The 26227-nt window shown below is 41.7% G+C and overlaps 1 protein-coding gene across 3 annotated transcripts in view; it reads right to left on the bottom strand.

Annotated features, from left to right (window-relative positions):
• SHPRH (SNF2 histone linker PHD RING helicase) overlaps nt 1-26227 on the bottom strand; it is a 299247-nt gene that overhangs the window by 202492 nt on the left and 70528 nt on the right. For all 3 annotated transcript variants that reach the window (XM_033937312.1, XM_033937311.1, XM_033937310.1), the window contains one exon: nt 7058-7311. In XM_033937312.1, coding sequence (XP_033793203.1) covers nt 7058-7311 — 254 coding nt within the window. The remainder of the gene's footprint in view (nt 1-7057; nt 7312-26227) is intronic.

Here is a 26227-nt window from a genome sequence, read left to right as displayed (position 1 = left end):
GAGCTTTTCATCAGCTGGGTGAGAATCACATTGAGATCCCATGATACAGTGGTAGGTTTGATAGGAGGCTTAGTCAATAACAAATCTCTCATGAATCAAACAACTAGAGGCTGTACAGAGATGGGCTTACCTCCTACACAAGAATAGTAAGCACTAATTGCACTGAAATGAACCTTTACAGAGTTGATTTTCAAACCAGACTCAGAGAAGTAATCAAGCAGATTTTGTTTTGGGCAAGGAAAAGCACCTTGCCCTCACACCAGACAGCAAACCCCCTCCACTTAATTGAGCAGCACCTCTTAGTGGAGTCTTTCCTGGAAGCAAGCAAGATTCTGGACACACCCTCAGACAGACCTAAAGATGCAAATTCTATGCTCTCAGCATCCAGGCCCTGAGGCCTAGAATCTGGAGGTTGAGGTGCAGAAGTGATCCCTGATTATGTGCTATGAAGGTAGGAAAACAGTCCAACCTCAAGGGTTCTTCATAGGACAATTCCAGAAGTAGAGGAAACCAGATCTGCCTCAGCCATAGGAAGCAATTAGGATCATGGTTCCCTGATCTTGCTTGAGTTTTGGCAGTGTTCTCTATGAAAGGAATTGGAGTATACACATACAGAAGACATATCTCCCATTGAAGGAGGAAGGCATCTAACGAAAGTCTGTCATGTGAACTGAGCCTGGAACAGAACTGGGGGTCTTTGTTGATGCAATGAGTAGCAAAAAGATCTACCAAGGGGGTGCCACAATCTTAGAAGATACTGCGAGCCAACACCCATGTTGCGTAACCACTCATGCGGTTGCAAAATCCTGCTCATTCTGTCTCCCAGGCTGTTCTCCTTGCCTGCGGTATGCAGCTCAAAGGACCATCCCATGAAGGAAGGCCCACTGCCTCCTGAAAGAAGAGGTAGGATCCCATACTCCTTTGCTTGCTCACATAAACAATACAAACTGATTGTCAGTTTGAATGAGAACAATTTGGTTGTGTAGCCGATCTCTGAAAGCCTTAAGAGCATTCCATTTAGATCTAATCTCTAGGAGGTTGATGTAGAGATCTGTTTCCTGAGCTGACCATTTTCCCTTGTGAAGCCCATCTACATGGGCTTCCCATCCCAAGTTGGATGCATTTATCATCAACACCTTCTGAGAAAGTGGAATTTGGAATGGAAGTCCCAGAATTAGAATGGTTCCAGTAGTCCACCAGACGAGAGCAGTCTCAGCTGTGGAGTAATACAGATGATATTCGCTAGGTTCCCTGTGGCTTGAGACCAATGGAAAGCTACGGTCCACTCGGTTTCTCTCAAAATGGAGATGAGCCATATGTGTGATGTGCCAAGCTGTGACCTCCAAAAGTCTGTTCTCAGTGTTGGTTACTGTACATCACTTTTGTGAATTGTTTTAGTGAAATCAAGAAATTATGGACTCTTATATCTGGTCCTATTTCTAATTCCACTCTATGTGTGTACATATCATTAAAGTATAGAGTCCAAATTGAGGCAGGATCTTCTCTACTATTTTTACTACCCACAGTTACTTTTATGACAGCTGTGCTCTGCAGGAGTCAGTCAAAAGCTCATCCCCTGCTTTGACTGGGGAGTTGGCTGGGACTTCTGCTGATAGAGCTGACTAGGGCAGGAACGCTGGGACAGGGACTGCTGGGCAGGACGAGAAGCATGCGGGTACCTATGCTTTTGAGAGTAGTTAGGATGCTGCCACTGCCTACCAGAAAACCTCCAAGTTGAGGAGGAGGATGCAGTTGTAGGTTGCCAAAACAGGGTCTAGATGGTGTCTGGATGCTTTTTTTTTATAATTTATATTTTATTAAATTTCAAAATTATGTTCCAAGCTTATGTTCAAAATTATGTTCCATCTTGTACAGAAAGCATAATCTAAGACATAACAATTTAAACAAAATTCATCAAATAAAAAATAATACATTCCTTAATTACACTCAAGTCCAAGAAGTAGAGAAAAGAGTAATTACTAAAGTATAATATTTATAATAAAGATATGTATATCTGCTACTGAAACAAAGGACTTATTCATTCTATTCAGTAGTTGTTGTTATTGTTATACCATCCTTTTCCAAGCATCTTAGGGAGAGAAAACTAACCAAGTGAGAAGGATCTACAAACACATATTTTAAAGAATGGTATCTGATAATACAATTGCAAGGAAATTCTCGTCTCCTCTTCTGCGTTTCTCTCGAAACATCGGGGAAAATCTGTATTTTAAACCCCAGAAAGTCCTTAATTCTACTTTTAAAGAACAATTTAAGAATCCAATCTTTATCTGGAGATTCTACCACTAAAAAGAGTTGTGAAGAAGCTGGGCCCTCTTGAAATGATACAGAGTATCTACCTTCTTAGGTGCAACCTGCACTGAGAATGGGGTCTCCCAATTCCTCATCAGTGTGCCCTTAAGGATAGGGTGCAATAGTAAGAATAAAGTTGTTATTATTATTATTATTATTACTGTGATCCCTCCCTTGAGAGGAGACTCATAGTCCAAGACCTTTTAACATCTCAGCTCTAGCCTCTTCCTCCATCTTCAACTTAAATGGGATAGACTTAGCCTGACAAAATAGGTGAAGAAAAGAGACTATAGTGGAGACTTCCTTTTCTCTTGAGGTGGTGATAGGTCAGATGGATACAACTCCTCCTCTGAGAAGTAATGTGGATTTTCATCTGAGTCCCAAGAGTGGTCCCAATCAGAATCAGTTGAGAGGGGCTCAGCCTGCCTCTAGCTGATGGAATGACACCTATGCTTTCTAGGGAATCAAGGTATATCCCTTCGTTGATGGCAGTGGTGCATACACTGGGGCCTGCTCTGGAGTCATTTGAGATACATGCGTCGGGCTCAATGCATAGGCTTATGATGAGATTCAGAAAGGAGGGAAGACTGAGCTTCCGCAGGTGCAAGCACCCACAATGCCGACATAGCTTGCAACTGCAGAAGCTAAGCCACTTCCTCTCTGAGAATCACTCAGTACTATTCATCGGTGATAGGCATTAGCAAAGGCTGGGGAGCCGGTACAGAGACAACCTGATAAGGCGTCGGTGCCAAACTGGAAGCTGGGACCTAGCTATCCAGCGACTGGCGCATTGGCATCTTTACTAAAAAGAAGTAGTGAGCCTCTTGGTGCCTATGCTTCTTGGAAATCAGTGCACCCAATGTCCCAGTCCTCCTGGCACCATAAGTTGAAAGGAGCGACGTCGATGCTTCTTGGCCTTCCCCCGATGCTTGGCATCATGATCCCTCAGTGCTGATGAGAATGATGTCAAACCCATATGCATTTCTGGTATCGGATCCAATGCTGACCAGTCTCAGGGCCAACTAAGAACACCCGATGTTGAGGCAAGTGGAGACCCGCTCGATGCTGGTGCACTCCCAGTGGTTTTAGATACCTGGGCAGCTTTCGATATTAATGCTTCTAAAGCCAATTTCAATGGACTGGTCTTTGAGGAGCCAAACAGCTTCTTGTGTTGAACATGCTAAGCCTTCTAAGTTCTGGTTTGAATTGAGAACAAAGAGAACAGGCATTAGCATCATGGTCAGGTCCAAGACATCTGATGCAACAATTGTGCGGATCCGTGACCAAGATGACCTGGTTACACTGGGTACATCACTCGTCTTTGACATCTCGAAAAATATAGTATCCAAATTAAACTCCTCAATTTTGAGCTGAAAAGGGGGCATGCTCCAGCCCACATGAGGCCTAGCACGATGAAAATGAAAGGAAATTTAAAAGTGCCGAAAAAGTTTTAAAAACTATACCGGGAGGGATAATTTGAAAATAAAAAAAGAATGGCAATAAAATGGCAAAAAATAGAATGGCAATAGAAATAGAAAATGGCAATAGAATGGCAATAAAATAGGCAAAAAAAGCAGCAAATCCTAAGGGAAGGCACCACTTCATATGCGATGGAAAAAGTAACAAAGAATACAACTTGTTTGCTCTGCGGACGAAAAAAGACTGAGGGATGCTCACTTGTTGGGCTGGAAGGCACCTGCACACATATGGTACAATGCAGCTAGAATTTTCTGCATATTTTAAGCTAGCCATGCACTGCACCAGGCTCCGTTGATGATGTCACCCAGATATAAGAATTGAGGCCTGCTTGTCCTCAGATAATTACTGTTGTGGTAAAAATGTGAATTCATCTAGGTGTGTACAAAGTAACATGATTTTGTTTCACCTTTTTTAGACTCCTTAAAGGAAATGCTCAACTACATTATGACATAGTGAAATCTATCACATTAAGGCCCTCCTTTACAAAGCCACGCTAATGCCAGCTGTGGCGGAAAGACCTCTAGTACTCATAGGAATTCTATGAGCATCGGAGGTCTTACTGCTGCAGCTGGAGCTAAAAACACTAGTGCAGCTTTGTAAAGGAGGGGAAAAGTTGTTATTAGTTCTTAGAGAATTATTTGTTGGATGTAATTTATGATTATTGATTATAGCTGTATTAGGATTTATGCTATACAGTATAACACTTAGAGGTCTTTTGCTAAAGAGTGGTGCATGTTATCTGCAGCAGGGCCCTTAAGAAATAAAATGGATCGTGTGGCAGATAACATGCTTATCTTTAGTAAAAGAATCCTCTTTGGTATGTTTATATGTAATTAGCCAAGTAACTATAAAAAAGCAAGCTATTCTTTCCTATATTATTTTCAAAACAGCTTTCAGCACTCTTCTTATCTGTCAGACTTGCTACAGGATCTGACTTAGAGAGAAGTATCCAAATTTCCATCGTAGCCAGTTAATTGGCATTTCAACATGACCCCCTGGGGAGACTTATTAAGGTTATACAAGTATGGACAATTTCATTTAATCAGCAGTTCTGCAAATCATAGGCTTTTCAGATTACCAGCAGCATGAATAATTGTTTAATTGCTCAGCAAATGATTCATGAATAACAATTATGTTAGCAGAATGTGCCAGGAAGTGCAAAGAGCAATTTCTAGAAAAATAGTTTAGTAAAACTGACAATAAGTAGAGATACTTCCTCTTAAGTATAAGGTCAAGGAAGTTTCAAGTTTTATTTTAATTTGATGAATCGCTTATTTAGTTTTACTAAGCGAAGTACAAAATTGGTAAAAGTATAAACATAAATTTAAACACACAATTTAAAATTTAAAAGACTTACAGACCGACTAAAACCCGAGGTAAGAGGGATCAGAACAATTCAGTGTCAAAGTACAGTGGAGAGCCATATAGGGAAATAACAATAGGGAGGGAAATTGCCATCAAAGAAGAAAACTAATATAAAATTTAAGTACAATTTAAAGATTAAAAGCATCTTTAAAAAGAAAACTTTTTAAATTACTTTTAAAACGACTCAAGTCATTTTCCTCTCTTAAATGCTGAGGCATGGCATTCCAAAGCTGTGGTGCCATCACTGAAAACATATCATGTCGTCGTGTTCCAATAACTTTCTAAGAGGGGAATACTATAAGCTTTTGACTAGAAGACCAGAGAGCTTTTATAAAAGAATAGTAAACCGGAAAGAGTTTATAAAAGAGTGACTATGCTAATTTCTTCCCAATGGGCCGGCAGTTAACAGAAATCATTCATCTTCAAGAAGAGAAACTAGCACACTCCCTGCAGGCCACTACTTTCATCTTGTCTTTCCTCCGATATTCCACTTTTGTTATAGAAATCCACAACCCATTTGGAGACGTTACTCCAAATGGAAACAAACACTCAAGTTTATATGAGTTTACTCCAAATGGAAACAAACACTCAAGTTTATAAGAGTACACTTCCCCCTCCCGAGTCACGGTTTTGGACTCGCCATTTTGATTATTCGTGATTTCCTAAAACCTCACGGACCTCCCCAGACCTTACCAGATGGTCTAGCAGTCTTTCGGGGCAGGAGCGATCTTCCTCCGCTCCTGCTCCATGCAGATCACTCATACAAAATGGCTGCCTTGAGTAGTCTCGAGAGATTACGGGAACTCAGGCAGCCATTTTAGATGAGTGATCTGCACGGGGCAGGAGCGTAAGAAGATCGCTAGACCACCAGGTAAGGTCCGGGATGGCGGGAGGGAGGCGGGGGTGAGTCAGAGTCGGCCCAAAAGTTATTTGTGAATTTTCAATATTTGCGGGCCGGCTCTGCTCCTAACCCCTGTGAATATTGAGGGAGGAGTGTAACCAGTTTTTCCAGAGTTGATGATGCAATTTTTTTTTACAAGCATGATTTCTTATGAGAAAAATATTTGCTTAATGTTCATTAAATCACCTATGGGGCGATCTGGCAATATACTCTTCCCTCTTCTCCCTCTGGCTGTTTTTTAAACTTGTCTTTATCACGGGCAGTGCCTACAATGCAAAGAGGTTTCCTCTGCCGACCCCAAAAGCCTTCCTGCAGCAGTCTTCTACCCTTGCAGAAATATAAAGATGCATCAGAGGCAGCTCAGGAAGGCTCTTAGGGCTGGCAGGGAAGCCTGCTTGCATTGCAGGAACTGGCCACGACACAGTCAAGTTTTTAAAATGTGCTTAGCTAATTTGGAATTACCCTTGTGTGGCAAGTTTTTCAGCCCAGAAGTTCAAGTTAAGTTTTAAAAATAGCCAGAGAGGGAGGAGGAAAGGAAGAGAGCAAGAACTACCATAATGCTGGGGGGGGGGGGGATGACGACGACTGTCTATTACATATTAAATGTGCAGCGCTGTATATGCCTTTCAGCACTACAGAAATAAAAAATAGTAGTAGTAATGGTTTGCTCAATTGTGATTAAAATTTTTAATCATGTAGAAAATTAACATATTAATTGCGTTAAATTAACATTAATTGCATTAAATTAACATATTGTGTTAAAGTAATTAGTCAATAGCCCTAATACAGTGAGGCGCCAGTGTATACAAATTTATCTCATGCATATTCATTGTGGACATCCTGGAAACCAGCTGGCTGTTATGAGAAAGCCTATTATAGATACCTGCATGCACAAAAGCTCTTTTTCAAAAGTTTTGTGTTCTCTAATAACTTGCATAACTAGGAAGCAACTTTGTTCCTGCTTCTTATAAGAGAAGTGCTAAAGTAAACGAGATCATTTACCTGGTTTTTTTCTTTGTCATGCTTCTTTTCCTTGTAATTCTTTCCCAGCCTGAAAGAGCCAGACAAACCATGACCTTTCACCTGCTCCAAAACATGCTCTGTGATTAATTTTTCCAAAGCCTTTTTCAGAAGCCTCCGGTTCCTTTGTACATCATAACTGTACTTGGTACTGACATACTTAAACATTGCAAAGATAGATGCTCCCTTCTTTGTATTTATTTCCTTAATTGCTGACAGTATCATCACCCGTAAACCTACAAGCAGTATAAAAAAAAACTCAGATGAACAAGCAAAGACACAGTTACTTGGAAGATGCATTAAATGGTTATCAACATACTCAATTATGACCTAGAAGTACCCTAAAAAGATATATCTAGTCACCGCTGAGAACAGATGTTTACCTGAAACAGGTGTTCTCTGAAAACAGCAGTTCGGTCCTTATACATGAGGGTCATATGACCATTCATAATGGCAATTGAATTTTCTAGCACTTTCAGATAAAAAGTTAGAAGTCGTTATTGTTCATATTATCATAGGTCCATAGCTGCCAAACTCCGAGAGACTAGAAAACAGCTCCTAAGGGTAGGACTTAAACAAATCTGAAGCTCATATTCCATTTATAGATGAAGTGGCTGATGTGTTTCAACTGATTTACTATTTTAAACAGAACCTTCATTTAACATTTGTTGAAGTCCTGATATTTATAGTGTATCAAGAGGGGTGTGACACCTTCAATATAGAAGACCAAGATACAGAGAAAGTGCCTTAGTGAGTCTTCACTGAAAACTCATAATGCGTTCCTCATCTTACCTAAACTTCAGAAAATTATTAAAAACTAATCTATTTAACCGATTTGTAGCCTAAGTCCCCTTACCCGACCCTTGCCCCCTAAGATCTCTTTTTTCTTACCTTCCTTCCCGCTCACCTTACATTTGATCCCTTATATTGTACTTGTTCCATGCTTACATTGTATCTGCTGATTGTACCCATTCGCTGAATGTCCAGCCCTTCTTCATTGTAAACCGCCTCGAACTACTACGGCTTTGGCGGTATATAAGAAATAAAATTATTATTATTATTATTAATGCCAACATGAATCAACATAATTTATGACTTTCTCAGGACTCTTTCTTCATTGACCACCAGAGGGGAACTGAATGACCATTGCTGCCAGGATTACGGGACTACAATTGCAGACGCGCTGGTCTTTGAGCAGAGGGCTGCTGCATGAGCGGACTGCTGGGCACGATGGACCACTGGTCTGACCCAGCAGCGGCAATTCTTATGTTCTTATGAGACTGAACTTGAAAACTTTACAGTTTACTTTCTTACACCTAAGGACTTATTTCTTTATTTTAAAGTTTTATCTTTTCTCCAACAATTAAGCAATGCTTTGCTTATTATTGAAATTTATTACTAAGCCTATGAAATTATAAGACAATAATAGGCTAATTGGAAGTATTTATGCAGTTTACTGAATGCAAAGCTAAGAAAATTGTATGCATTTTTATCCTGTATGGAATTTTATGTCCTCATTTTCACTCACTTCAAGAGATTCTTTCCTGACAGTACAGTGAAGAGAATGAAGATACCACCGGTTGATAAGAGATGGGACCATGGCTTCCACAACAGATTCCACCTCATGACCCTGAGAGGGCAATGTGGGATAACTTGAAGAAATCCAGAATGATCAAATCTCCTTTGGTCACAGCTGTCTCAGAACTCAGGAACAGTGTTTCTTGAAGTGAAGAGTTTTGTTAACTTGTTTCCCTAGGTGCAGTAAAGCTCTTGTCAGGATGAAATCCTATAATATCTCTAAATGTACATGAGTATAAGAACAGTAGTTTAAGATGTCTGAATAAGGAACTACTTTATTTTTAGTTATGGAACCAAATATTGTAGGCTAATGTAATGTCCTTATTGTGAAGCTTTATTGCCAACTATAGTCCCCTAACACTGATGTCCCTGATGAATTTCGTTTAAGCAAGATGTCATGATTTGATGTCTACATTATGAAGCCTTTTCTTACCAGATAATAATTATCACAGTATTCCCATATATCTGAAAAAGTGTAAATCACTTATATCTTAAAAAGTGTCTGTGTAGGAAGAGGCCACAGTAACGGAGCCCACGCACAGTCGTATTCACAGACTGAGATATTCGGCGTGGTTGTGCTGCTCCTTGACTCCAATCATCGGCCTTCTTCCTATGTTTATATGTGTATTCTATCTATAATTACTCAATAATAAATATAATAAAAATAGGTATTCTTATTAGTGTCATATGAATCAATATCTTTTTTTATCTTTTTTAATGCTAATATCGTTTTTTCTTTTATAGTATATCTACACTCTTTCATCTCATTACATTCAATAGAGACTGAACTGACAGAAATTTCAAACAAATCTAGTTTAGCTGTTATTAAACACTTTGGTAATGAAAAAAGTACTTAGTTTTAACAGTGCTTGTGTATCAGAGAGATACCAACGTGGCCAGCGTTTCGTGGAACTCAACTTATGTCCACTGCTTCAGGGCCATTTTTACACGTACCAAGCCACTGCAAAAAGAGTCCAAAATTAATACAAGATAGTCTACTTAGAGGTCTCATATTATAGCAAGTTCTTACTTACTTTTGTGTAACAAACTAACAGCAGTCTCCGTGGAGCTGAAAATGGCGACAGCCTCTATTTCACAGGCTAGGTAACGTGATGACGTCAGACCGACTGACAGCTTGTGTTGGGGCGTAACTAATTACCGTATTCGCAACTTAAAGACACACAAACTGAAGTTATAAATCAGAAAAGTTAATAGAAATGTTGCCATTCTATATGTTTATTCAACCCGTTAGGATATAGGGTATTTAAACGATTGATCCAGCGTTGTTCATGCTGGGCTAAAGATCTACGAAAATCTCCCCCTCTCATGTTTGGCCTAAGTACTTCTATAATGATAGCCCGTAATGTTGAAAAATCATGATTTTTAGCTATACAATGCCTAGCTAATGGGGCACCCAAATTGTACTCTTATGTTCAGTGAGACGAACACTAAATCTACGGGATGTTTGTCCAATATAGATTAGATTGCACGGACATTTCAGAGCATATATAACACCTTGTGTTTTGCAATTTGAAGTGTGTTTAAGGATATATTCTTTTTTGTCTTTTGGATTCTGAAATCTGTTGGTACATTCCATTATCCCGCACATCGAACATTCCCCACACTTATCATGACCCCGATGTTCCACAGTCTCTAGTTTTTGATTCTGGGGGAGCTGTGAGGGGCATAATATTTCTTTCAAATTTCTAGTGCGACGATAAGCAATCCTCAGAGAGTAATCTTTAAACGTACCAGCTATTTTTAACATCTCCCAGTGTTTCCTGAGCGAGCGTGCAATTTGAAAACTGTTCTTAGAGTATGTCAGCACACACGTCATCTGCTTCTCACTTGTTGTAATATCTGTCATTTGTTTAGGTCTCAGTAAAAGTTCACGGTGGTTATAATAAGCTCTTTTATAAGCTTTAGTGATAACATTCATAGGATAACCACGTTATTCCAGCAAAGTTCTGGCATTGCGATGGGCATTACGATGGCTCCATCGGTAGCCAACCTTTTTATGGACAATTTTGAACAGAAATGGATATACTCTTCTCATTTTCATGATAAAATGAAGTTGTGGATCCGTTACATAGACGATATCTTCATGATTTGGAACGGAGGTCCTAGCGAACTGAACATTTTCCTGGATTATATCAATACCTGTCACCCAAAAGTGAAATTCACTCACATCTGGAGTGATACAGAAATATCATTTTTGGATGTGCATATTAAAATTATAGATGGTGCATTCAGCACAAAAGTGTATACGAAGCCCACGGACTGTAATGCAACCCTGCATTTCTCTAGTGCACATCCCAGGTCTCTTAAAACAAGTCTACCTTTTACGCAGTTCCTGAGAATTAGAAGAATCTGTACATCTGATATTGAATTTAAGTATCAGGCAAATCGGTTGAAGGAAAAGTTTTTACAACGTGGTTATCCTATGAATGTTATCACTAAAGCTTATAAAAGAGCTTATTATAACCACCGTGAACTTTTACTGAGACCTAAACAAATGACAGATATTACAACAAGTGAGAAGCAGATGACGTGTGTGCTGACATACTCTAAGAACAGTTTTCAAATTGCACACTCGCTCAGGAAACACTGGGAGATGTTAAAAATAGCTGGTACGTTTAAAGATTACTCTCTGAGGATTGCTTATCGTCGCACTAGAAATTTGAAAGAAATATTATGCCCCTCACAGCTCCCCCAGAATCAAAAACTAGAGACTGTGGAACATCGGGGTCATGATAAGTGTGGGGAATGTTCGATGTGCGGGATAATGGAATGTACCAACAGATTTCAGAATCCAAAAGACAAAAATATTATCCCCTCTTCTTTTCAATATATTTCTTTCGCCACTTCTAAACATAGCACAATCTCTAGGATTAAAAAGCTTTCGTCTATGCAGATGATATTCAGCTCATTCATCCATTGGATCCAGATAGTAATGATGACATCGTAGCAATTAACAATAAACTTGGAACAATAAAAAATTGGCTTACTACAAATAAACTATCATTAAACATTAATAAAACAAAATCGATGCTTTTCCCTTGGAAAAAAGAAATAACATTGAGATCTCCAATCTCTATCAACAATACTGATTTAGAACAGGTCACCTCTTTAAAAATATTAGGTGTTTTGATTGATGATAAGCTTACATATCACGACTATATAAACAATATCGTTAAATCATGTTTTTATAAACTTCGATTGATTCGCTCTCTTGCAAAATTCTTACAACCAGAATCCATTAACATTCTCATTCATTCCCTAATAATGTCTAAATTAGATTACTGCAATTCCCTTCTTATAAACGTAACACAAAAAGAAAAAAGAAGACTGCAACTTATACAAAATACCGCTGTGAAACTAATTTACAAAGCTAAAAAATACGATCATGTCACCCCACTGTTGATTACCGTATTTTCACGCAAATAACGCGCACCCGTATAAAACGCGCACACGGGTATAGCGCGCAGAAATCACGATGATATGTACAAAAACTTTGGTATACCGCGCTCACGGGTATACCGCGCCTGCTGCCCGACGCTCCTTTCGCCCGCCCTGACTTTCCGTGCGCTGTCCCGACTCTCCGTTCACCCCCCCTGACTTCCGTGCACTGTCCCCCCTTGAAGGTCTGTCCCCATCCTGAAAGCCTGATGCCCCCCCCCCGACGTCCGATACATCCCTCCCCCCGAAGGACCGCCGACTCCCCAACAATATCGGGCCAGGAGGGAGCCCAAATCCTCCTGGCCACGGCGACCCCCTAACCCCACCCCGCACTACATTAAGGGCAGAAGGGATCCCAGGCCCTCCTGCCCTCGACGCAAACCCCCCTCCCCCCAACGACCGCCCCCCCCAAGAACCTCCGACCGCCCCCCCAGCCAACCCGCGACCCCCCCTGGCGACCCCCACGACCCCCCCACCCCCCTTCCCCGTACCTTTGGTAGTTGGGCCAGAAGGGAGCCCAAACCCTCCTGGCCACGGCGACCCCCTAACCCCACCCCGCACTACATTACGGGCAGGAGGGATCCCAGGCCCTCCTGCCCTCGACGCAAACCCCCCTCCCCCCCAACGACCGCCCCCCCCAAGAACCTCCGACCGCCCCCCCAGCCGACCCGCGACCCCCCTGGCGACCCCCACGACCCCCCCACCCCCCTTCCCCGTACCTTTGGTAGTTGGCCGGACAGACGGGAGCCAAACCCGCCTGTCCGGCAGGCAGCCAACGAAGGAATGAGGCTGGATTGGCCCATCCATCCTAAAGCTCCACCTACTGGTGGGGCCTAAGGCGCGTGGGCCAATCAGAATAAGCCCTGGAGCCTTAGGTCCCACCTGGGGGCGCGGCCTGAGGCACATGGTCGGGTTGGGCCCATGTGCCTCAGGCCGCGCCCCCAGGTGGGACCTAAGGCTCCAGGGCCTATTCTGATTGGCCCACGCGCCTTAGGCCCCACCAGTAGGCGGAGCTTTAGGATGGATGGGCCAATCCGGCCTCATTCCTTCGTTGGCTGCCTGCCGGACAGGCGGGTTTGGCTCCCGTCTGTCCGGCCAACTACCAAAGGTACGGGGAAGGGGGGTGGGGGGTCGTGGGGGTCGCCAGGGGGATCGCAGGTGGGCTGGGGGGCGGTCGGAGGTTCTTGGGGGGGGCGGTCGTTGGGGGGGAGGGGGGTTTGCGTCGAGGGCAGGAGGGCCTGGGATCCCTCCTGCCCGTAATGTAGTGCGGGGTGGGGTTAGGGGGTCGCCGTGGCCAGGAGGGTTTGGGCTCCCTTCTGGCCCAACTACCAAAGGTACGGGGAAGGGGGGTGGGGGGGTCGTGGGGGTCGCCAGGGGGGTCGCGGGTCGGCTGGGGGGGCGGTCGGAGGTTCTTGGGGAGGGGCGGTTGTTGGAGGGAGGGGGGTTTGCGTCGAGGGCAGGAGGGCCTGGGATCCCTCCTGCCCGTAATGTAGTGCGGGGTGGGGTTAGGGGGTCGCCGTGGCCAGGAGGGTTTGGGCTCCCTTCTGGCCCGATATTGTCGGGAAGTCGGCGGTCCTTCGGGGTGGGGGTGCGAGTGGTCCTGCCGGGGGGGGATGTATCGGACGTCGGGGAGTCGGCCGGGCAAGAGGGCTTGGGCTCCCTCTTGCTCCGATCGTGGATGCGGGTGCGGGTGGGAGCGCGTGCGAGCGGTCGTTCGGGGTGGGGGTGCGAGCGGTCCTGCTGGGGGGGTGAATCGGGCGTCGGGCGGGGTGGGAACTATGTTTTAAAACTTTTGTATACCGCGCTCACGCATATAACGCGCGAGGGGTATGCGCGGTAGGTAAAAACGCGTATAACGCGCGCGTTATATGCGTGAAAATACGGTAAATCCCATTGGCTTCCTATAAGCCATCGTATCACTTTTAAATTACTGCTTTTGGTGTTCAAAGCCTTAAACTTTAATGAACCACAATTTATTAACAGATGGCTTATCTCATATAGTACAACAAGATCACTTCGTTCATCTTCATTTAATCTTCTTTCAGTGCCTTCTATTAAAATGATAGGAACTAGAAGACAAGACATGTTCTCAGTTATGGCCCCACATTCTTGGAATCTTTTACCACAATACATTAGAGAACTAAAAGACTTAACACTGTTTAAAAAAACGTTAAAAACCTTCCTCTTTAAAGATGCGTATGGATCTTAGGATAAAGAAAAATTTATTATCTTTATACCGTTACCAAGTTTTCTAGTTGTTTTTATTTTTTTTTAAACAACCATTATAACCTCCCTTTTTGTTTTTCCCTTTTATGTTTCTTCTTCTCTTCTATCAAAAATTGTAACTATTCCCCCTCTTAACCACACATGTCTTGTATGTTTTACCCACAAAATTATTTTTAACTTATGTTTACACTCAGTTTTTAAGTGTGTTAAATTTTAACTAACAACAAATTTGTTTTTATGTCACCATTAATATTGTGCTTGTTTCATTTATTAATATATGTTAATATTATTGTACATCGCCTAGCAATTTAAATAGGCGATTCATCAAGAATAAATAAACTTGAAACTTGAAACTTGAAAAAAGAATATATCCTTAAACACACTTCAAATTGCAAAACACAAGGTGTTATATATGCTCTGAAATGTCCGTGCAATCTAATCTATATTGGACAAACATCCCGTAGATTTAGTGTTCGTCTCACTGAACATAAGAGTACAATTTGGGTGCCCCATTAGCTAGGCATTGTATAGCTAAAAATCATGATTTTTCAACATTACGGGCTATCATTATAGAAGTACTTAGACCAAACATGAGAGGGGGAGATTTTCGTAGATCTTTAGCCCAGCATGAACAACGCTGGATCAATCGTTTAAATACCCTATATCCTAACGGGTTGAATAAACATATAGAATGGCAACATTTCTATTAACTTTTCTGATTTATAACTTCAGTTTGTGTGTCTTTAAGTTGCGAATACGGTAATTAGTTACGCCCCAACACAAGCTGTCAGTCGGTCTGACGTCATCACGTTACCTAGCCTGTGAAATAGAGGCTGTCGCCATTTTCAGCTCCATGGAGACTGCTGTTAGTTTGTTACACAAAAGTAAGTAAGAACTTGCTATAATATGAGACCTCTAAGTAGACTATCTTGTATTAATTTTGGACTCTTTTTGCAGTGGCTTGGTACGTGTAAAAATGGCCCTGAAGCAGTGGACATAAGTTGAGTTCCACGAAACGCTGGCCACGTTAGTATCTCTCTGATACACAAGCACTGTTAAAGCTAAGTACTTTTTTCATTACCAAAGTGTTTAATAACAGCTAAACTAGATTTGTTTGAAATTTCTGTCAGTTCAGTCTCTATTGAATGTAATGAGATGAAAGAGTGTAGATATACTATAAAAGAATAAACGATATTAGCATTAAAAAAGATTAAAAAAAGATATTGATTCATATGACACTAATAAGAATACCTATTTTTATTATATTTATTATTGAGTAATTATAGATAGAATACACATATAAACATAGGAAGAAGGCCGATGATTGGAGTCAAGGAGCAGCACAACCACGCCGAATATCTCAGTCTGTGAATATGACTGTGCGTGGGCTCCGTTACTGTGGCCTCTTCCTACACAGACACTTTTTAAGATATAAGTGATTTACACTTTTTCAGATATATGGGAATACTGTGATAATTATTATCTTGTGATATTTTTCCCATTAGGGGACTATACCCTAGTGTAGTAAGTATACTTAAGCCTTTTCTTACCAGTCACATTTTCTAACCTTGATTAATTTTAACTTGAATAATTATGACTATAGTTATATGAGAAAGTAGGAAAATCTCTTTTTACATTGTCTCACGCATGGGGTCCTACTTTCATTATTTGGCTAGCCAAGATTTACAATTGGCATTCTTTTCTGTTTATAAATCTTTATTCATTTTCTTATGTTACAACAAGTGTTTTTAAATAAATTCATTATAAACTTGAACAAACACACTTGATTAACTCACATATTAATATCAAATTTAACATTTCTTTAGAAAATCAATATATTATAAAGTTATTGAATATAATAATCTCCCATCCCTCCCTCCCTCCCTATCAATACAGAATGAGAAATCTTTATTCATTTTCATATGTTACATCAAAAGAAAATATAAAATTCATATTAATATTTCAGAAAACTAATTTTATATAATTCTTAGTTAATATAATAATAACCCATCCCCTCCCCCCTCCCTTCTATTCAGTAATATATGAATTAAATTTTTAAATTTATTCTTTCCATATATCATATTATATATCAAGTATTAATATATTATATAGTATTTAGAAATATGATCTCATCCATTTTTCTCTCTAATCAAATTCTATATATGGGAAAATTAATCATTCTTTACAATATTCAGTTAATGGTTTCCATATTTTTTGAAATTCATTTATATATCCTTTTTGTGTTGCTATAGTGAGCTCCATTTTGTATATATGGCATACAGAATTCCACCAGAATGTGTAATTTAATCTGTCATGTTTTTTCCAATTGAATGTGATTTGATGTATTGCTATTCCAGTTAAAATAAAAAGAAGTTTGTTATTATTTGATGATATTTGACTTCTTGCTCTCATTGTTGTTCCAAATAATATAGTATCATATGTCAAGGCTACTGGATTTTCTAGCATCCTATTAATTTGGGGCCAAATTGATTTCCAGAATGTTAAAATGAATGGACAAAAGAATATAAGATGGTCTAATGTCCCAATTTCAACATGACAGTGCCAGCATCTATTAGATTTAGAGCTATCAATTCTATGTAAACGTGTAGGGGTCCATAAAGCTCTATGCAAAAGAAAAAACCAAGTTTGTCTCATAGATGCTGACACCGTACATTTTAACCTCCAAGACCAAAGTCGTGGCCATTGAGATGCACTAATTTGGTGCTTTATCTCAATGCTCCAAATGTCTCTAAGACCATTTTTTGGTTTTTTATTTATATAATCGGATAATAATTTATACCACTGTGCAGCTTCATGACCTGTTGAATTAATCTGGAAACATAGGAATTCCAAACTGTGATAATTAGTAAGATTTTTCCATTCAGGGAACCCTACCTGAATGGATTGCTTCAATTGCAACCATCTAAAATATTGTGTTTTTTTAAGATCAAATTTATGTTGCAATTGTGAAAACTCCAGCAACTTTCCATTTTTTATTATATCATCTAAAGTGCGAATACCTGCTATCATCCAATCTTTCCAGATTATTTTGAAACCGCCAATTTTGATCTTGGGGTTTAACCAAATTGTTTGATTTGTTGATTTGCTAATTGGAATAGGAGCTAGATTACTTATGTATCTTAAAGTTTTCCATGTATCCATGAATATTTTATGTTCTTTGTATAGCCTTGGCATTTTGATACTAACTACATGACTAAGACGTAAAGGAAACATGAGTCTCCATTCAAGCCATAACCATTCTGGAATATTATCAGTGGGCTCTGGGAGGATCCAATACATACCTTGACGTAAAATATAGGCTTGATGATACCTATAGAAGTTGGGAAAATTTACCCCTCCCTCCGCAATTGGTCTTTGTAATGTCACAAGAGCAATTCTGGGATTTTTCCCAAGCCAAATAAATTTTGTCAATACCTTATTTAACTTTGAGTAAAAAGATTTTTGAAAGAAAACTGGTATCATTCCCATTTGGTAACAAACTACAGGTAAGATCATCATTTTAACTGTTTGTACTCTTCCCCACCAAGATAAATGTAAAGGATTCCATTGTTCACACATCTCTGTTACAATTGGCATTCTTATACTTGTTTTGATGTAATTCATGATGGCTCAGTTCACATCTGATGATTTCTCTCAGAGAAACATGCTCGAGCTACTAGGAAGAAAAGCTTAAGTTATCACACCACCTTACTAGGCCTCAACAATCCTCTACATACAAATCTTTGTGAGTGAGGGATACCAACTTACTAGCTAGTGTATGTGTAACAGACAGAGTCTTGTTATAAGAGGGGAATGTTGAAGATTTCCTGGAATTTACAGGTGTGACAGGTGTCACCGATGATATGAAAACTGAGATTATGAATGAATCAAAATTAAGTGAATTAAAACACGGTACCTATATATTAAAATTTGGAAACTCAGCCTTGAGACCTTGTAATTAAAAGATTAAGCTCACAGATTGGCATTCCTTGTCTAAATTGCTGTATGCTACGGAAATTCAGAAGGTTGATTTTGTGACTCATAAGACATAAATTTAAGTACCATTCTTCATATACATCCATGGAGTTTATAGATAAGGTTCTCAGAGGACAGGAAACGAGTGTTTTACAGAGAGAATCTGTTCTTTATAGATTAGAACATACAATGCTAAATGGAAGGTCATACAGAAGTTAAGATGTGTCTACAGAAGTAGGGCTTTTTACTGACATGATTGATGTTTGAAAAGGTCAGAGATCAAAAGTGATTTAGAAAGAAAAAGTGAAACACTGCGCACCTGCTGGGTTAAAAAACTTAACAGAATGGACTTAATATTAAAATTAAGGATTTAAATGTAACATTGATGCAAGGCATTTTTGGAACGGAAGTCATGTGATTAACTGTACCATTGTATTCTAAAACATGATAATTATTACAAATGATGTCACATTGGGTAAAAAACTGTTTGTCCTAGCTTTCTCCTTTTGAAGAGCACTGAAATTGTGATGGCTGCTCTTCCCAGACAATAGGAGAACTAGTATTAAATTCTAATTGATTATTACATGGCTTGTCCTCATGTCTGTTATTTGAATTCACAGAACAGAGTCTCTAGCCCAGTCAAGTGGGAGAGAGAATCCATTCTGGCAATTCTTTTGGCCTCAATGTTCAAGTCTTCCTGCCTGGCTTGAACAGGAGGCTGAACCCGAAGCTCTTGCCCCCCCACCCCCAACATGTGCATAGTAGCATACCGAACACAGATGCTCCTCAGCCAACCATCCAGCACCAACCTGGCATGATACAGGGGTAGTAGCAAGGCCTGAGGGGTCCATCCCTGTCAATTTTAAGCAAAATTTGGGTTTTGAGGCAGATAGAGGCTTTAGGGAAAAAAAATTAATCAGAAAATCAAAGATGGTTACCACAGTAGCGATCTTGGCACCAAAAACGCCCAGGGTAGAAATAATAAAAGACAGAAAATCTCAAAAAGGGGTTTCTAGAGGTGGAGAACCCTATCACTGGCCCCAGGAACCTGAAACCCCTCAGAACTCAGAAACCCCCTGATTTTCCTCATATGCTGTAATAGCCTTACTCACTGTGCCATGTGGTATCTGACTGCTTCAGCTCAGAACTGCAACTGAAAAACTGGAGAAGACCTTTGCCTCAAATTTTCTCTACAAAATGTGGTCTTCGGGCTGTCAATTTGACTGATGTCAGACTGAGCCTCAACCTCCTCAACACCTCGCGCTGCAAAGGGGGGAGGATTACACAGCCAGCCTAGCAAACCAGAACAGAGCCAAACAGCTTGCACTCAAACTCCTGAAGAGTCAGGGATGCGAGCTAGCTACAGAGGGAACGGACCCCAAGCTCCAAATATTAAAGCAGTTTGGCTAGACAGGCATCTGCAGAAATCCTGAACTAATAGGTTGTACCTAAGCAGTCCCTAGAGTCTGGGATGGGACAGATGAGCCTACTACCAACACTGAGAACCCAAAAGCTGTGTCCAGGCGAGTCACTACATCAATCCTGTAAAAACTTTGTGAACTTATGGAGGGTGGCCTATGTAGCCACCCTACAAATCTTCTTGGGCAGCACCCAGGAAGCTGCCACTCACCAAGTAGAGTGTGCTTCCAATGAGATCAGAGATTGTTTTCCACTCCCAAAGTATGCTGAAGATATCGCCATGCAAATCCATTTTGAAATGGAAGTCAGCCTTCTGCACTGGCTCAGATTCATTAAGACGAACAAATGATCACAGTCAAACTCACTGGTCACTTCGAGGTATTTGAGAGGAACTCTTCTGACATCTAGCAACTGCAAAATCTAAACTTCTTTTCTGGAATCCATTAGACTGAATGTTGGCATCTGGACTAGAGAGTTGCACGGGGACAGAAATCCCACCCGTCCCCACCAAAATCCCACCTGTTCCCACCCGCCCCCGCGAGGAATCCCTCCGTCCCCACCTCTCCCCGTGAGGAATCCCTCCATCCCCATGAAGAATCCCCTCCTTCCCCATCCGTCCCCACGAGGAATCCCCTTCGTCCCTGCCCGTCCCTATAAACTTCAGAAATAGTTATTTCATTTAATTATGCTACTGAATTAAAGGCTCTGGTAGAGACCCATTTACAAATAAGCAAAGACACTTTATTCATTTGGAAATATTAATTGGGAAGAATACATACTTTGTAAACGGGTTTCTACCAGAGCCTCTAATGTAAATATAAATACTCAGCTGATGAGAACCCCCAAGCTGTCAGCTGAGGACTTCCATTGCAGTTGGCCGGGGGTCCCTTTTGCCAAGCTTGGCAGGCAACAGTAGCGTCCCTGAGTCACAGATGCTGGCACCTCAGTGGCTCATGGATGCTGCCAGCGACTGCTGTGCTTGGTGGAGGGGAGTTCTGGCCGTCTCTAGAGGAGGTCCTCTGATGGCGGTGCTTGGGGATCCCCTCCAGCCACAGCAAGGGTCAGCAAGTACTTCAACACTGTAGAAATAAAACCAAAAATGCATTTCCTTTTCTTTTGAACACAATACAAAGACATCTGCTATATACATTTCTCAAAGCTAACATATTTTAGTCAATAAATTCCTTTTTTTACCTTTGTTGTCTGGAGACTTACTACTATGTCCAAAATTCCTCCCTCTTGCATCCATTTCAATCGACATTCCACCACAATATTTCTCCCTCTCAACTGTACCTCACTCCCTCCCTATGACCAAAAATTCTCCTTTCTTCCATTCCCCGTGTACACAACCATCTCTTTCCCTCCCTTCCTCTCTCCCAAGTTCATTACTTCTATGTGCAAAAACGCATTCCCTTCCCCACCTCAGCATCTCTTTCCCTCCCTTCCTCTCTCCCAAGTTCCTGCCTTGTGTCCCAATACATTTCCCTCCCCCCCACCCCATCCCCTGAATGTGTAAGGAAATCTAATAAAAAGAGATACATGACAATTATTACGATGCAACAAATGCAGTCAATGGGCTCCACACCCTATTAAAAGTATTAATAAACCCTAACATTCCGCATTAATTCTCTCATACTTATAAGTGGTACAAACATTTGTCCACCAAAATGTGTAATTCAGTCTGTCATAGCTCTTCCAATTATGTGTAACCACTAACCAGTTAGCATAGTGGGCAATGTGCACATATACTGACAAGTAAATCCAGACCTACTCCAACTCTCTGCCATTGACCGCCCCAACCAAGAGAAGAAAATAATTGCCCAGTGGTTATCATGCACAAATGGCAAAAACTAACCAGTACATTTTAGCATATCCCACAGGCAATTTTTGCTGTGTTAAATGCTGGTGCCCCTCACACAACTTAGTAAAAGAGCCCTAAAAAGCATAATGCGTCTGTGTATTAATTCAGTCAACTTGCCTTGTGTCCAAAAACGCATTCCCTCCTCCACCTCTTTCCCTCCCTTCCTCCGTTCTCTCTCCCATGTTCATGCCTTGTGTCTAAAAACACACTGCCTCACCCCTTTTGTGTTCCGCATTTGCCTCCCAGCCCTCATCTGCCAGCAAATTACCATCTAAATCAGTGGTCTCAAACTCAAACCCTTTGCGGGGCCACATTTTGGATTTGTAGGTACTTGGAGGGCCGCAGAAAAATAGTTAATGTCTTATTAAAGAAATAACAATTTTGCATGAGGTTAAACTCTTTATAGTTTATAAAACTTTCCTTTAACAGTTAAAAGGAAAGATATATAAACTATAAAGAGTTTTACCTCATGCAAAATTGTCATTTCTTTAATAAGACATTAACTATTTTTTCTGCGGCCCTCCAAGTGCTCTATTTTTTCTGCAGCCCTCACATTTAAAGTTTAATATCTTTTCTTTCTCAAAACTGGCACATTTCAATCACTAAATTGAAAATAAAATCATTCTCCTACCTTTGTTTGGTAATTTCATCAGTCTCTGACTATGCATCCCATATTTCTTCTCTTCTTTCAGCCTCCTGTATGCTTCCTCTCCTCCAGATCTCATTCTCTCCCCCAACTTTTTCTTTCTTTCTCTATGTCTGCCTTTCTTTGATTCAGTGTCCCATTTTTTGCTTTGTTTCTGGCTTCCTGTCCCCCCTCCTTCTTTCTTTCTTTCTTCCTTCCTGCCCTCCCCCACACCACCGCCGTCGGGGAATAGGCTACTGCCACTGCCGCCATCGGGAACAGGCCGAGATCTCCCTCTTTCTCTTCTCCACGGGGCCGACCAACTCTCGCCGCTCAACGTCAATTCTAACGTCGGAAAGGACTTTCCGGGCAGTCAGGCAGCGATTGACTAGCCAGAACGTCCTCTCGACATCAGAATTGATGTCGGGCGGCAAGAGTTGGTCAGCCCCAAAGAGAAGCAGGGAGATCAAATAACACGGTGCCGGCCTTAGAAGGGAAGGGAAGCAGGTTGGGCACCACTGCTCTAGACGAGCAGCACTCTAGGGAGAACAGTGGACCGCCCCCCCCTTGGTACGCCACTGGAGCAGCAGCGTGTCTGGCCGGCTCTTCCGTGGATAGCACAAGGAGCCGCCAACCCACGGCTTTGAACGGAACTAGCCGGCCAGACACGCTGCTGCTCCAAAAGGAAGATAATGATCCAGTCCAGACCGCGGGCCGCAAATAAAATCTGGAGAGCCACATGCAACCCGCGGGCCGCGTGTTTGAGACTGCTGATCTAAATGTAGCTCGAGCTGCGAGGCTCGTCTTCTATTTCATGCCTGCACTGCCGCAGCACATAGCCGACCGGAAGTCTTCCCCGATGTCAGTGCTGACGTCAGAGGGCTTAAGCAAAGCCCTCCCTCTGACGTCAGCGCTGACATCGGGGAAGACTTCTGGTCGGCTTTGTGTGCTGCGGCAGGGCAGGTAAGAAAAGAAGACAAGCTCGCAGCTCGAAATGCATCGAACCCCACAGGATCCTTGCAACCCTAGGGGACGTCCCCACGGGATCCCCGTAACCCGAAGGGGGAACCCGCAGGATCCCCGCGGGTCCACCGTCGTCCCCGTTCCTGTGCAGCTCTCTAATCTGGACCGCTTGGTTAACATGGAAGGCCGAAACTACTTGCAGCAAAAAGGAAGGAACTGTCTGTATCGAGACTCTAGCCTAGAGCCAGAGAAATGGCTCTCTACAAGACAAAGCTTGCAGCTCTAAAACCCTTCTTACTGAGCTGATAGTCACCAAAAAGACCATCTTTACTGTAAGGTCCATAAGCGATGCTCCCTGTAAGGACTCATACGGTGCCTGACAGAGAGTCTTCAGAACTATGTTAAGGTTTCACGTTAGAAGAGGCTGTCTTACTGACAGATGGAGTCAACGCTCCCATGAAAAATCTGGAGACATCCAAGTGAGAGGCTAAGGGGATATTATCCACCCATGCTCAAAAGCCTGATTGAAGAGGTAGCTCTTCAGGAGGGTCTGAAACCTTGAAAAAGAAGATTTCATGAGATTTTATGATGTTCTCTTTGACTATTCTAGGTGTAAGACTTGATTCTGGCCTGACAATGGTACTGCAAGTAACTAAGACCATTCAGGCATGCTTTGCACAAAAGCATTTGTTATACTGATTGAAACCTATGCTTGCACCTTATGATTTTCGAACTGTTGTCCAGGCCATGGTCTTGTCAAGGCTTGATTACTGCAATGCACTGTATCTTGGAATAACAAAGGCAAAATGCAGATCATTGCAGGTCATACAATATGCAGCAGTACGCCTGATAAAGGGTTTGTCTAAATATGATCATATTTTCCCATATCTTAAAAAATTGCATTGGCTTCCAATTACCTTCAGAGTACAGTGATGATTTGCCATCAACTTATGTATGGAAACATCCCAGAATTGCTTAAAAGTAATATACTCAGTTATATACCAAAAAGATCTTTGTATTCTGAGAATTTAGCTTTACTGAAGACGTCTGTAAACCCAAGACTAGTTGAAACCGGTAAAATGACTTTCTGTTGTGCAGGAGTTAAGTTATAGAACTCCTTGGTGGGTCAGATACGTAATTGCTCTGAAAAGGGTAGGTTTAGAAAATTATTAAAGACGCAGCTTTTTGTAGATGCCTATTTTAAGTTATTTTTGATAAAGGTGATGAACCATCTGTGAACTTTTTTATTCACATTATGGTATTTCCTTGAAGATTGTTTTTTTACATTTATTTTACTATATGTTTATTCGATTATGTATTTGTTTTTATTACATGTTCATTTTAAAATGATATTCAGAAAAGAAATAAAGACTATACTCTTCAAGAAATCCCTGAAACAGTCTTAACACCACAAGTTCCTTCCTGCTTCCCGACTCTCCGAAACTACCTGATCCACTCTTTACCTTCACTGGATATGACCAGAGATCTTCCTTTGTAACCCCTCCTTTTATAACTCTTTTGTAATGCACCTTGAACCCCAAGATAATGGCGGAATATAAATCTCTAATGCAATGTAATGTAAAATACTGTGTATATAAATTATGTAAACCGTTTTGTTTTAAATGGTATATAAATTTTTAAAATAAATAAATAAATAAATTTATATGAAGGAATACAGCAAAAATAAGGGACAGCTTTAAAACAGCTCAAAAAGGAAACATGTTGGAGAGAATCTCCAGTCGACAGTAACTTCAAAGAAAAGATAATTGTTAAAGGTTGCTGTGAACTTGCAAAAATGAATGAAATAGAAATAAAAGAAATAAGTGGATCAGTGACGGACTTGATTGCATTTCTCTAAAAGCTAATACAAGAGGTTACTGTATTATCTCTCAAGATCCAACTAACTACAGTTGATATTTTATAGAAATACTAGTCTTTAAGCCCGTTACATTAACGGGTGCTAGAGTAGATGTCTGTCTGTCTGGGGGTTTTTTTCTTTGTCTTTCTCTCGCACGCTGCCTGTCTGTCTGTCATTTTTTCTGTCTGTGTCTCTCCCTATGTCCTTAGTGCCCTCAGTGCCTCCTTCCCATGTCCTTAGTACCCCTTCCTACATCCTTACCTTAGTGCCCCAGTGCCTGCATACTGTGTCCTTAGTGCCCCAGTGCCAGCGTACTGTGTCCTTAGTGCCCCCAGTGCCACCTTATGTCCTTAGTGCCCCCAGTGCCTCTGTCCTGCTTAGTGCCCTCAGTGCATTTTATGTCCTTAGTGCCCTCAGTGCCCCTTTCTATTTCCTTAGTGCCCCCAGTGCCTCCTTCCTATGTCCCCATATCCTATGTTCTATATCCATTATCTTCCAGACTTTGTCCCACCCCCACCCCCAATGCCAGCCTGCCTGCCTGCCTCCCATCCCCCTGAGCAGCATGTTTCCATTTAACACCCCCTCGATGCCAGCCTGCCTGCCTGCCTCCCATCCCCCTGAGCAGCATGTTTCCATTTAACCCCCCCCCCCGATGCCAGCCGCCTGCCTGCCTCCCATCCCCCTGAGCAGCATGTTTCCATTTAAACCCTACCCCCCCACCCCCTCCCCGATGCCAGCCAGCCTGCCTCCCATCCCCTTGAGCAGCATGTATCCATTTAACCCCCCCCCCCCTTGCGACGACCCTACCCGGCACACCTGAAACCCCTGTTGACCCTCCCATCCGACCCTCCCACCGTTAGATGGCCGACAAACCTCACAGCTCCAGCAGCGTCCACACGGTGCTTCGCGGTCTTCTATTGGCCTAATTTCCTCTGCTGCGTCTCTGATGATCAAAATAATAACTCCAAAACACCTGCCAAAGAAGCTTAACAAGATACCAACAAGGAGGCAGTAAAGATCATATGGGTCTCAGAGAGACCAGTTGCTGACCAAACTAAAAAACACCAACGGTGGAAGAATCACATTTATAGTTAATATAATTTGATAATGGTGTACCCTCAGTGTGATAAAGCAGCGAAGGGAGCAGTACTCCTACGCTTCACATCTGAGACGAGGAACAGCCAATCC

The sequence above is a fragment of the Geotrypetes seraphini genome, chromosome 3, assembly GCF_902459505.1.
Source record: "Geotrypetes seraphini chromosome 3, aGeoSer1.1, whole genome shotgun sequence".
Classification (NCBI taxonomy): domain Eukaryota; kingdom Metazoa; phylum Chordata; class Amphibia; order Gymnophiona; family Dermophiidae; genus Geotrypetes; species Geotrypetes seraphini.
The sequence above is the reverse complement of the archived record's forward strand: the minus strand, read 5'-3'. Positions and strand labels throughout refer to the sequence as shown.